The sequence below is a fragment of the Myotis lucifugus genome, unplaced genomic scaffold (genome assembly GCF_000147115.1).
Source record: "Myotis lucifugus unplaced genomic scaffold, Myoluc2.0 scaffold_42, whole genome shotgun sequence".
In the NCBI taxonomy this organism is placed as follows: Eukaryota; Metazoa; Chordata; class Mammalia; order Chiroptera; family Vespertilionidae; genus Myotis; species Myotis lucifugus.
Window position 1 is genome coordinate 3587083 of NW_005871090.1, and position 13373 is coordinate 3600455.

The 13373-nt window shown below is 39.1% G+C and overlaps 1 protein-coding gene across 1 annotated transcript in view; it reads left to right on the forward strand.

The window, feature by feature from the left end:
* SPTLC3 (serine palmitoyltransferase long chain base subunit 3) overlaps nt 1–13373 on the forward strand; it is a 124014-nt gene that overhangs the window by 53174 nt on the left and 57467 nt on the right. The window contains exons 5-6 of the mRNA XM_006087962.3: nt 7383–7507; nt 9457–9550. Of these exons, the coding sequence (XP_006088024.1) occupies nt 7383–7507; nt 9457–9550 (219 nt within the window). The remainder of the gene's footprint in view (nt 1–7382; nt 7508–9456; nt 9551–13373) is intronic.

Sequence of the window (13373 nt, forward strand, 5' to 3'; positions counted from 1 at the left end):
GAGGGAGAGAGAAACATCTATTCAAAATGATGGGCTGCCTCATGCAGGCCTCCCACCAGGGGATCCAGCCCCCAACCAGGGTATGTGCCCTGACCTGGAGTTGAACAGGCAACCTTTTGGTGTATGGGACAACACCCACCCAACAGAGCCACACCAGCCAGGGCTGGCTGCTTTGACTTTATAACGGCAGAGTTGAGTCATTGCAACAGAAACCACATGGCCCACAAAGCTCAAAGTATGTTGTGTCTGGCCCTCTATAAAATGTCTGCTGATATAGACAAGTACTTGCTATCACAGCAACTTGGGAAGAAGAATCCTGTATATTTAATACCATTGTCCAGATTTCCAAATCCATTGCATATCAGCACACATCACACTTTAGTCTCCTTTACTTTATTTATACTGAAAATCCTGTCCCATCCAAATATACTAAGGATATAGATTAACTTTCATTGACATAGACACCTGGGTATACCCTTGAAAGCCACTGATAACAACTTGAGGAAAACCAAGGACATTGTCAATGTCTACTGCTAGTTTCACACAATCAGGCGATTAACTGTGGGAATGGGAGCATTTGGGATGGCAAAAATACTACTTGACAGAAATATGATACCCATTTATTCCATGCCCTCTTGAAAAAGCCATTTTTTTTTATCATTTTGGCATTTGTGTTTTCTTTAATACACAGGACATAACCTAGATACAACTTCTCACCTGGTGTTGACTAGCAGAATTAAGAAGACTTGATTTGCAGAATCAATGAATTTATCCAGGCTTCTATTTTTTTTCTACTTATTTCACATGTCTTTCCTATTCCATCAGGGCAAAAACCCTTTTATATTTTCTTGATCTCTATACTAGCTGGACAACCTATGTATTGTGGGTATATTTAATAAGCCAATAAGGAATAAGATAAGCTCTAAAAGTAAAAAGTGAGGACTGAAAGACTACACAGGAGCCTATAAATTAATTTCCATCCATGCTACCAGGTAGAACTTGCCCATTTCATCATGCACCATGTCCGGACTTAATTCTCTGCCATTTAATGGAAGTAAAATAGAGAATGGAACCACAACTGAGTGTTGACAAGGCCCCTATTATGTATTCGAACTTCCTTTTATAAAGGAGTAAACCAAAGTCCAAAAAATATCAATAACTTTCCCAAGGTCACATAGCTAATGAATGAAAAGGCCAGGTGGTTCACAAACTCAGGTGTGAAAGAAGTGTTTAAGTTGCTGTTTTAAACAAGTTAAAGTTAACTGTAAGCCTGAATCTAGCTGTTCTATTTTTAGGCCTTATTAGGGCTCCGATTCATCAAGAGAGAACAAATGTTCTAGAATGTTATGCAGCTCCCAGACATCAAGGATGTCTCCCTGGTCTTTGTTCCCCTGGTGAGAGGCCCACTGTTTCAGTGAACACAATCCATGTGACCCAGCAGTCCAGGTACTTTTGTCCCACGGTGAGGGCTGAGGAGTGGGTGGTGTGGATAGAAAGTCCAATGTGCAGCATTCAAGCTACTCTACTGCACCTTGCAGCTGTCCCCAGGCAACTACCACCAAGAAATGCACATGTATCCACTGACCTCAGTCTTGATCAAATCCCCCTGACCTTCTCTGTTTCTCAGATACCCTAATCTCTCTCCTTTGGTCTACTAAAAATTATTCTAGTATTATGATTATTTATGATAGGAAGGATCATAATGATTATATATCCATGCCTCACTTAAGGTTTTTGTATCAGATTCTAATGATCTACTAATGCTTTAACCTGCCAAGAGGTGGCAATAGTTTGTTTAAAATGAAGGCCTGGATAGGTGGGCAGATAAAAACTGTCTCTTCTATTTCAACAGGATAGAAGGACTCTTAACCCAGCAGAAGCTGCCTATGTGCAGTATGAAAGTATGTTCTAGATCTACTGTAGACATCACATGTGGCTTTTTTTCACACTTGTTCTGCATGTCTACAGGAAAACAAACCTACTAAAAAGGTATCATAGCTCTATAACCCCCATTAGACTGAGCACAGTGGAGTAAGGAGGAAAGCAAAGTATTCTAAGAGTTTTTGGGTGATGAGCTGGAAGGTAGAATTCTGTAGGTAGAAGGACTGATGCTGGTTTTAATACAGGAATCACCAGTTCAAGCAAAGTGGCTCAGAGGCGGGATCATTACAGCACAACAAGAGCAGCCAGATGAGCCAGCTGGCAGGTTTCCATGATAAATAATAGCCTGCTCCTGGGTCAAGTCTAAGGAACAACCTACAAACAGGATACTCTAGACAAAAAGTGACCACAACCTCAGTGTGAAAAATAGTCCTCCCAAGCACCACTCGGGAAGAATCGGTGATTGTGATACAAGATTATTAATAACACCCACACTGTTTACTATTGATCAGTGTCAATATGAAGACCAGCAATCTATATGTTCTACCTGAAATGTTTTAGTCAGTAAATGTCAATAAAAATCCAGGAGCAGTGTATCATCCATAAATACAATATAGGTACTTTTTCCCTGAATCTGATTTTTTATTGATTTGACTGATAGTTGCAAACCCAGTATTTGGCAGATGAAATAATGCTAAGAGAGCTAGCAAGAGGATACACCCAGTTTGTATTTATTCTTTTATTCAGTATCCCATTGGATAAATGAACCTTCAGGATGAGAATAAGTGTCCATATATGCACAACATAGCAATTGTCTCTGCCAATTATGACTTTTTTAAAAATATATTTTATTGATTTTTTACAGAGAGGAAGGGAGAGGGATAGAGAGTTAGAAACATCGATGAGAGAGAAACATCGATCAGCTGCCTCCTGCACACCCCCAACTGGAGATGTGCCCACAACCAAGGTACATGCCCTTGACTGGAATCGAACCTGTGACCCTTCAGTCCGCAGGCCAATGCTCTATCCACTGAGTCAAATCAGTTAGGGCAATTATGACTGTTATTGACCTTCAGGGACTAAAGAGAGAAATGGAAATAAAAATTATTGTGAATTTACCTGTACCCTCATTTAGGACAATAGATGTGTTATCCGTGGGGAAAGGTCCTCATCCCTACCTGTTGCTCGTGGGAGTGGGATTCTTCCAATATCCAGAGAAAATGAATTTTTGGAGACCCGCATGGGAGGATGAAATATTGTCGAAAGCTTTATTTCTGTGAAGTTAAGCCCCTGAGATCCCTGGTCCCATTTCCCTTTGTCCCACCATATAAGAAGTGTAGCTGTAGCTTCAAGAGAGCTAGAATCAAAGCCGGTGTCCAGAGATTTTGTTCCACATCGGAGCAGTGTCCAGTCCAGCATCAGGCTAGCTTAGTTTGTGTTCCCAGTTGCAGTTCATCAGTCCATTGCTGTGGGAGCCACATGCCACATGCCTATGTGGCTATGGAGAGAACATGGACAGGAGCAAAGCCAAAGGAGCCAGAGAGCAAGAGCCAAGACAGCGAACTCCTTTGTTTAGTGGATTATGTATTTCCAAATTGTCATGGGCTTGCAGTGGCCCTGTCTACTCTGGCCAATGGTTTCTGCTCCAAGGTTTGACTGACAGGCACCGTCCCTGTGTCACCCCAACTTTACTGGGCATGTATCCATCTCCCCTTCGTTGGATCCCTTCCCCCAGTGATCTGCAGGGAAGGGGCAGGTGATTACCTGCAGAGTGCAAAATTGCAGCTTCCTGGTAAAGCTGCCCAAATAGCTATGCTTATAATGTCTGGCTTCCTCCTTTGCTCCTTTCCTAATTAGCTCCTTTCCTAGCTAATAATAATGCTATCAGCTATATTTTCTTGGGATTAAAAATGATTATATTTATATACAGATGAAATGTTGAATGTAATTTCTAGAGGTACTCAGATACTCAACTACCTACTATAATTTGTCATGACTCAGACACCTCAATTCAGTAAAGGTGTATGGACTGAATATTTGTGGAAAGCAAACTAGTTAAGTTTCTAGTGACTCATTTGTTTTCCCAAGGTATTCCTACACTTTGATTTATTGAATATGAAAAACAGGAGGAGGAAGTCAGCAGTCAATTAATGCAAATAAGCCACAATTTTATTATTTATTAACAAACTACCCCACCCCAGACCAACCCAGGCTAACTTTAAAAGGCATGACTTCTTGAATAAAATAATGGCCAACCATTCTGGGAATCTTTCAAATCTGTTTATGAAATTTGAGCTATGAACACTAAACAAAGAAATTCTATGATAATTGGGTTTGAGATTGGGGACTCTTGTTTCAACACATGAAGGTAAGCCTGTAGATGCACAACCATTCATAACTCATCACTCAGGTGTGAGGCATCTGGTTATAGAAATTCATGTATTTAAATATTACTTTACTAACCATGTCACCACTGGCTTGCATCTGGAGGCCTTATATAGACACAGCATTTCCTCTCATCTCCATCTTGGCAATTTCTCAAGATGTCCTTAGATACACCCATTTCTCATTAGTTGGCTGTTTGGTTGGCTGTTCGGTTGCTTACAACACATCCTACATTATTCTAAGAAATTTTAGTGAGGCAACTGTAATAGATAAACCCTTGAGATGTCATATTTAGGAAGGTGGAGGTCACAAAGATTCATTATGAACTCCTACTCACACAGTTCTGGGTGACTGGACCAGGACACTGCTGTCCCCTCACCCTCTAGGTAGGAAAGTCTCTTGGGAAAAGTTACAGAGTTAGCAAAGCTTGGTTAGCCACCTCATTGCTGGAGGCCTTTTTCAGGTATGGGCATTTTCAAGCTGGTCCTCACTGCCCAGCCACCTTACTGCCCTAGCATCACATGGTTCTTGACCTTCTTCCCTGCACCATCACCTCCTCTAGGCTCAGTTCTATCTTCATTCTCCATCAAAAGACAGCATGCAATTCTACCAGCACTATGTGTCGGTACTGCACTAGGCACCGTGGCTGCCAAGAGGAACATTTCAAACACGGTATATGTATCCTAAGGGCTCTTTCTGTAATAAAAAAAGATGGTCCTGTGGACATCCTCAGTTCAACTTAAAGGCTATAAGCATTATGCGGTGAAGCTTATGCAATCTTAGAAGAGAACATGACCAGTTCACCTGGGGAAGCTGAGAATGGAATCCCAGAAAGGAGGTCATGTTGGGTGGATCTCAAAGAGTGAGTGGGAGCTGCAAGAAAATAGATGTGGAGGAAAGAGCACTCCCCATGTCAGGAAAACCTACAACAGTGCCTCTCTCCGCCTCTCTGGAAACTGCAAGTCCACTCCGCTGTTTTGTGAAAATGCTGGAGCCAGAACTCAAGTCTCCCTGTGTCCAGGCCGATGGTCTTTTCACTCCTTATTCCGGCAGCCATTCCTGTTGGGATGCAGTCTGTTAGGTAAAAATCTGAAAGATGATTATGTGACTGCATTTTTATCTTTAAATTTTTGTTTCTCTTTTTATTTAATATGTCTTAGATAATGAAAAGGTTTGAAATTACAATTTAAAGTTTTAACATTTTCCCTCAAATCTTAAGCAAAATTGACTTTGCCGAAATACATGTTTTACTATGGTGTCTGACAATTGAAAAACAGAGGAATGCTGGTTTGAAAAGATTGAAAGACCACCAGTTATCTGTTAGATGATAGTGTGATTTCTCATAAAAGAACATCAAATGTTAGCTTCTGTAGTAAATGAAAAGTAAAACTTTGAACCATTCAGTGCTTTCTACAGTTTAATGCATCACCATTTTAGCACAATAAGCAAGATAATTTACCAATTTAAATTAAAGTCTGATGTCACATTATGTTTACTAAAGTATATTAATCATTAGGTTAAAAGAAGCATGTTTATAATAGTTCTGAATAAGCTAACAATATAGCTCTAACTTAAATTTGAGTTAAATCTGGCTTCTACATCCCAAGGATGCAAATTACAGCATCTCTCCACTTGTCCATTTTTCTGTTCTGTTAAGTGTATCATCTAGAGCAGTACTGCCCAATAAAAATGCAAGACACCTATAATTTAAATTTTATAGTAAAAAAATTAAAACATTAAAAAGGTTTTAAAAACCAGGTAAACTCAACTTTATATTTCCCACCCAATATATCCAACATATTATGACTTAAACATGTAGTCAATATAAAAAGATTAATAAGCCATTTTACATTATTTTTATTGTTGAACTAAGCCCTAAAAATTGTGTATATTTTACCCTTATAGCACATCTCAATTCAGACCATACATTTTCATCAAGTAAAGTGAAATAAGTAGAATGTAACCCTATCAAAATATGAAATTGTGTTGAGCGGTAAATATTTTATAGTGCTTAGGTCTAAAAATTTAAATTAAGTTAAATAAAATTTTACATTATTGCACTAACCACTTGTAGCTAGAGGCTACCATATGAGACGGTGCAGATCTAGAAGCCAGAGTGGTGACAAAAAGGAAAACATGGGAGCATTGGGTTTGCTCTCAGTAAGGCATGAGGGGATTATGCATAGAATGGGGTAAGAGAGTACGCATATAAAAGATACTAAAGTGGTAAAAATGTGAACTTTGGAGTTAGACTAGATTACCTCTGTTGCTTTTTTTTCTGTGACCTCTTTACACTTTAGCTTTCTTATCTGTAAAGTAATAATACCTAGATTACTGGGCTATTTAGATGAAATGAGATAACCTAAATAGTGGGCTTCAAAATCTAGCATGTTCCAAAGGTTCAATAAATTATAACTAGATTTATTAGTATTTCTGAAAGTCATGGAATCTGTTTACATGTGAGTGTGGGGAACCTCTGAGGGGTTAACATGCAATCAGTTATTTGTGAGATGTAGGGTATGGAGAGAAAGAAATTGTGGAATTTTTTGTAATTTTTATTGCATCATAAGGTATTTATATAGAAAGTACACCAATCACAAGTATTCAGCTCAATGAATTTTTACAAAGCAAACAAACCATGTAACTAGCACCCAGATCTAGAAATAAAACATTTAAAGAATCTCTAAGCTCTTCTCATGCTCCCAGTAAAAGAAACCACCAACCTGACTTCCAATACTATAGGTTAGTTTTATCTGTTTGTAAATGTTATATAAATGTACTCATACAACCTTTATTAGTATATAAGTATCTGATTTATTTCACTCAATCACTAATTTGTGAGTTTTTTTTAAGTTGTTGTGTGGGACAGTAATTCATTCTTTCTCATTGCTGTGTTGAATTCCACTATATAGATACTCCCACAATGTATCTATCCATTCTGTAGTAGATGGACATTTAGGTTGTTTCTGTATGGGGACTATATAGTAAATATACTGCTATGTATCACCAAAACATATAGATAAATTTTGGTGATGGTTATGTACTGGAATTTGCGTTTTAATTCTTGGACTTTTTGTGAAAGAGAAAACTCACTCATCCTATTATTTTGTGTGCAGGAACCTTGAATAAGCATAAAGAATTGGAAGACCTTGTGGCTCAGTTCCTGAATGTAGAAGCAGCCATGGTCTTTGGGATGGGATTTGCAACTAACTCAATGAATATTCCTGCACTAGTTGGAAAGGTGAGAATTTGTTAACATAATTGTCTTCTGCTGTATTTTTCTTAAGAATTATAACTGAGAAAGCCCTTTGTTAGAGGTATAGCTCAAAAGTTCCTTTTCTGAGGAAAAGCCTAATAGATATCCAGCTTTTTAAATAAATGTACCAGCTTAGTCCATCAAATTTCTTCATTATTATATTCTGGTTATAGAATTGCAGCCCCAGCTGTGAGTCAAATTTCATCTTTCATGCAAAATCAATTGATTTCTTAGCAAAATCAATTAAATTTGTTGGCTCACAACTCATCATCTATAATGTAGTGAACAGTTATTAGCCAACATATTGCTTGTACCATTAATTCATTTATTCATTCACTCAATAAATACCTGACTGAGAATCTACTATATCCTGTTGTGAGGTAAGATACAGGACATACAAAGATGAACAAGATTTGTGCCTTGTAAATTTATGTATTTTACATTCTAATGGAGAAAAAAACACACCAAATAAAGTAGGATGACTAACACAGAGAAGGCATGTATATTCATGGGGAAGGACAAAAATTTGCCCTCAAACTCTTCTTGAGAAAGCTCATTTAAAGTGGGTGACATGAGAATTTTTTACTTATCTGTTAAGATAGATAAGTTATTTCCTTAAGACAAGGAAGAGTAAATAGCATGGGTAAAGGTCTAGGCTGGGAAGAACTAGAGTATAGGGTAGTGGAAGAAGAAGGGACCAGAGATGATGGCAGATGCCAAATTGCAAAGTCTTGCAGTATAAATCATGTGCAAATTTTGAAATTCTTCCTGAGAAAAATGGGGAGTGGGTTGGTTCATTTTAAGTAAAATCAAGTGCCATAACCAGATTTATGTTTTTTAAAAAATCTGACTCATGACAACTAAAGGTAATGTATAGTCTTTGATTGGATTATATTTTTAAAAAATAGAAGGAAAAACAATATCTGTAAAAGGCATAAGACAGTATTAGGACAATTGGGGAAACATTATTTTGAGCTGTATATTACATGATAATATATAAATGTTTAATTTCTTGGGTGTGATGATTACATAGTGATTTTGTAGGAGAACGTTCTTGTTCTTAATAAAAACATGCTGAAGAACTTCAGGATGAGGTATCATGAGGTTTACAAGTAACTCTCAAATGTTCACCAAAAAATAATAAATGCACACTCATGTCTGGAGTATAGAGTATAGGAATGTTGCTGGCTCTTGCCTCAAAAACTCAAACCATGTTACGTATGAAGTTTCCAAAATATAAGGAAGAACTCACAGATCCTGGGTGGCCATGGAAGACAAATGGCCACCATAGTTTGTCTCTGCATTTTGGGTATGGTTGAGCAGTTTCAAAATTTAAAGTGTTTTCATTCAAAAGAAAAAATAATTTTGTAAGTTGTAATGTATAAGCAGTAAATTAGATTGGGCTTTTCCACATGCCTCAGATTGAATTGCCAGTCATACTTGCCAAATGCAGTGTTTTTAACTGTCAGGCAGTGATGCTCTTATTGCATGAATGTCAGTACAGTGAAGAATGAGAAAGAAAAGACCCTGCCTTTCAGTAGGAACACACCAAAACTGTCCCAAATAATCCAGCATGGGATTGAAGGACCCCAGCAAGTCCCCAACCCACCCAAAAGTACATCAGTTTTCCTGCCAAACATCAATTCTTTATACAATAGCTGTTCCTGAACCAAGATCTTAAATGACCTTTTCTGCTGAAAATTAAATGTACGTGACTAAAGATGTAATCCCTTAAAACAACCCCCAACTCCATCAGCTAATTGCTGAATAGTATTGTATTCATATAGACACCAGATTAACCATTTGGGTTTTTAAAACTGAAGTGGGTGCAAGGTTCTAGGTTTCAAGTCTCGAAGTATCTTACTGTTCCCCCGTGTTGTTTTTCCTTAACTTTATTTATTGACCTGTGTCATATGTGCTTTTTTTCTAAACAGGGGTGCCTCATTTTAAGTGATGAGTTAAACCACGCATCTCTTGTGCTTGGGGCCCGACTCTCAGGTGCAACCATAAGGATCTTCAAACACAACAGTGAGTAGCAGTATATTTATCCAACATGCATCACTTGTTTCTAGAAGAACGTAAAAATGATTGATGGGGCTTTGTCCTTGCTCTTCAAACCGGGAGCTTAGCCTAACGAAACACAATTGTGTTTATATTCACTACTGGCTTGTTAACCTCTGCTGACCCAGAACAAATGGTTGAAGTGCACTAAACACTCGGATTGCTAAGTGCAACCCAAACACATTAGTGTCACTGTTATTAGTGGCCTTGCAATATGGCCTCTGAAGACATGACGGATCTGTTAGAACTACCATTTAATAATCAGGAGTGTTATAACTCTTCTTTTTCTATTACTCCGCCTTGGGAAATTTGAAGACTTGTTTAAGTTGTATGTTATAATCAGGTAAAAAGTCATCTTCCTTAGCAATATGCTTCTTTTCACTATCCTCGCTCACTGCAGACTCAGATACCTCCCCCCGCCCCACACACACACACACACACACACACACACACACACACAGTTTATTCAACTTGATTGAAATGTCCTTTCAGGCTCTGAGTTGTATGGTTGGATGAGGAGGAGGCAGAGGTATTTATTCTTACAGACTGATGGGGCAGCCAGGAAAATATTAGGAAATACTTAAAAGGAGGTAGTGGGGGACACCTGTGTTCTATTGTCCAGCTGTGCCCCTGACTTGTTTCTTCACCTCATGTAAATCCTTTAATCATTCATGTACTCCGTTTTCTCATCTGGAAGAGAAGGGTGTTGAACTATCTGGTGAGCAAGGTTCAGTTTCTGATTCTAATGCATTATTATGATCAGAATTTTCCTTTCTTTCATTGTGTGCACATGTACACACACACACACTTGTTTCCTCTCTCTTCCTTTTCACCACCTTCCTCTTCTGCTTCCCCCTCCTCCCTACTGTTTCCTTTTCTTCTTCCTTGACACTATCCTCCATGCTCCAAGGAACTAACAAAGACTAAAGTGAGGAGAAAAAAAAGTGATAGAGAACTGAGGGAGAATTGTTCCGGTTGTTATGTTCACCTCACAGAAATATCAAACCAAAGAGCAATTGCCACATGGGAAGAAAAGCAAAAGAATGGGAGAGTTCTAAAGTGAATTTCCTTTATAACCTGCAGTTTTTCTAATGAAAAATCTCCTGCTTTCACTGAGTAGGACGAGGTCCAGTTATGCCTTTCCTGAACCACCTTCAGCAGCTGTGTGATTAGGAGTACTCTGGGGTTGCGTTCAGAACCAGACCTGAGGTCCCTCCATCCTAGCTCAATTATGACAACCAAACCCATGTTCATTCAAAATATCATGTCTCCATTTCTTTATTTTGTATCAAACAATCAGTCTTGGCTAGTCTCTGAGAAGCCAAGTTACATTCCCACAGTTCTGTTTCATTTACCATTGATTGTCACATCCAGACTCAAATTATTTTGACAGTGTGGAAAATTCATGTTTTGAGTAAACATCTTTTAGGAGTTCAAGAAATAAATTTACCAAGAGACCACAGAGTCCTAGCCAGTTTGGCTCAGTGGATAGAGTGTTGAAGGGTTGCAGGTCAAGAGTACTTACCTCAGTTGCAAACTCAATTCCTGGCCCTGTTAGAGCACATGCCGGAGGCAACCAGATGATGTGTCTTTCACATCAATGTTTCTCTCTCTCTTTGTGTCTCTCCCCCTCCCTTCTGCTCTCTCTAAAAATCAATGGGAAAATATCCTCGGATGAGGATTAACAAAAGAGAGAGACAGAGAGACCACAGAAAATGTCTTTGGTATTAGCACAATTATACCCTTTTGATTCTTTGGCATGACAGGTGATTGGTGATCAGAGGTTTTATCTACTTGGGGAAAGATAAACAGCTGGCAGTTTTTTGACTATAGTTCCATCCATATATGGTTAAATGTAATAATCTTCTACTAGTATAATCCCCTTCTGCATTGTCTCAGGATCAGTTTGTGTGCTTAAAAGAATACAGTAGAAGAAATGATATGTCACTCTTAAGATTATGTTGTAAAGGCATTATAGGCTTCTGCATCTCCTTTCTTGGGTCACTTATGAGGACATTCAGGCAGCCAAGATCCATGGAAGGAGGACATCTTGACTGATCTCCTGCCAACATCTTCACTGCAGCCTCACATATTTTATGGACCAGAATACCCAGCTAAGGTTCCCAAATTCCTCATCTGCAAAATCTACCAAATAAGTGTTTGTGGTTTTAAGCCTCTAAATTCTGGGATAATTTGTTACATAACAATAGATAACGTATATAGCTTATCTGGTCACCATTGCTAGGGCAGAAGCTAAACATCCAAGCATGACTTTCTACTTCCTCCTTCTTTGAATCTAGAATGAATAGCTCATTCTAAAATGAATGGCTCAGCAGAGCCTGAGTTCTTCAACCCAACTTTATTCACATCGTCACTGGCAAAGAAGCCAAAATAGGACAAGTTGGAAGACAAGCAATTCTTGGTCTACATGGGGACAAGAAACTCGAGAGACTGCAGCACATAAGTCAGGGAGGAAAATAAGATTTGTCTACTGCTTCTTGAGACACAGTTTCCCATGGCCAAATGTCAGGTTTTGACCCGCTGTTAGCAAACCCTCCTTTTGGGGGGTGGGGGAGGGGTGGCAGAGGTGGCTTGAAATGCTTCTTTTCCTATTGGTCAATCCTAAAATATGGGGTAATCATCACCCACATTCCAGTTCCACAAAGAGCCATCAAAAATGTTGCCTTTATTCTTGGATATATGGAGTGGATGCCAACAATGTGAACATGTCAGTGAAGATTATTTCCATATTTTTGTTCAAACACAAATATGAAATATAAATGATTTAGCCGAAACCATATAATGGGAACATTTTTAATCAGAGCCCTGCAAAACAACTTTATTTTAAATATTCAAATAAAATGATGCAGTTGAGCCACAGATGAGTCCATTCATCCCAGCTACTCAGAAATTGCTCTCGTGTTGGTTCATTTCTCCCAGGAGCTGACCCTGAGACAAGGGTTTGGGTGCCAGTCACTTATTCAGAAAGTGATCCCAGGAAGCACCAGCAGGTGAGCAGAGAATGGAGATAGAGAAGGAAAGGCAGCCAATCCCGGGCATGTTGTCAAGCAAGTTACCCCAATAGACAAGTGGAGCTCAGTCCTACTAGGAAACTATGGGAGGCTGTGTAGACATACTTCAGTGTTATTCCATCTCAGGCGGGAAGGGAGCTGGGGCATTTATCCACCAATTCACACTTGTGGTTGGTTGAGAGCTGCCCCTACTCAGCCTGAGTTTGTTCCCACAGCCTGGAAAAAAAATTCTTGGCCTATCTTTGCAATAAGGAGCTGGGCTGAGGGATATAGGCAGGGCACGTACAGCATATGCAAATGCTCTTACTCACTAGCTACTCTAGCTACTGCCAGGCCATATTGGGACCCAGAGAGCTGTGAGTCTGTATAAAAATCAGTCTATGATTTATCCTGTTAGTAGCCTGAATTTCAACCCAGATTGCTGACATTGGCTTCTGAATTCCTCTGGCTCAGTGCTAAGAATATCTCCCTGAGTTTTCTACTGTGGGCAGCCTCAGTGAAATAGCCAATCCTTAGTTTGTGTTTGTGACTCATTGGGTGGCACAAAACAGGCTCTCCAGCCATTGCACATCCTAAGCTATGGCATCAGCTCCAACCAGGCACCAAGTTTGATCTCCACTAGGATTTTAGTGTATTTGAGAAAATGGGGCACTTGTTTGCCTTTGGTAAACACACCCCTGGGCTGAGTGTATTAACACCCTGAGCATGCCAGGACCTCAAACCGTTGTGTAAGGTTTAACTCTCTAGAAAGATTTACA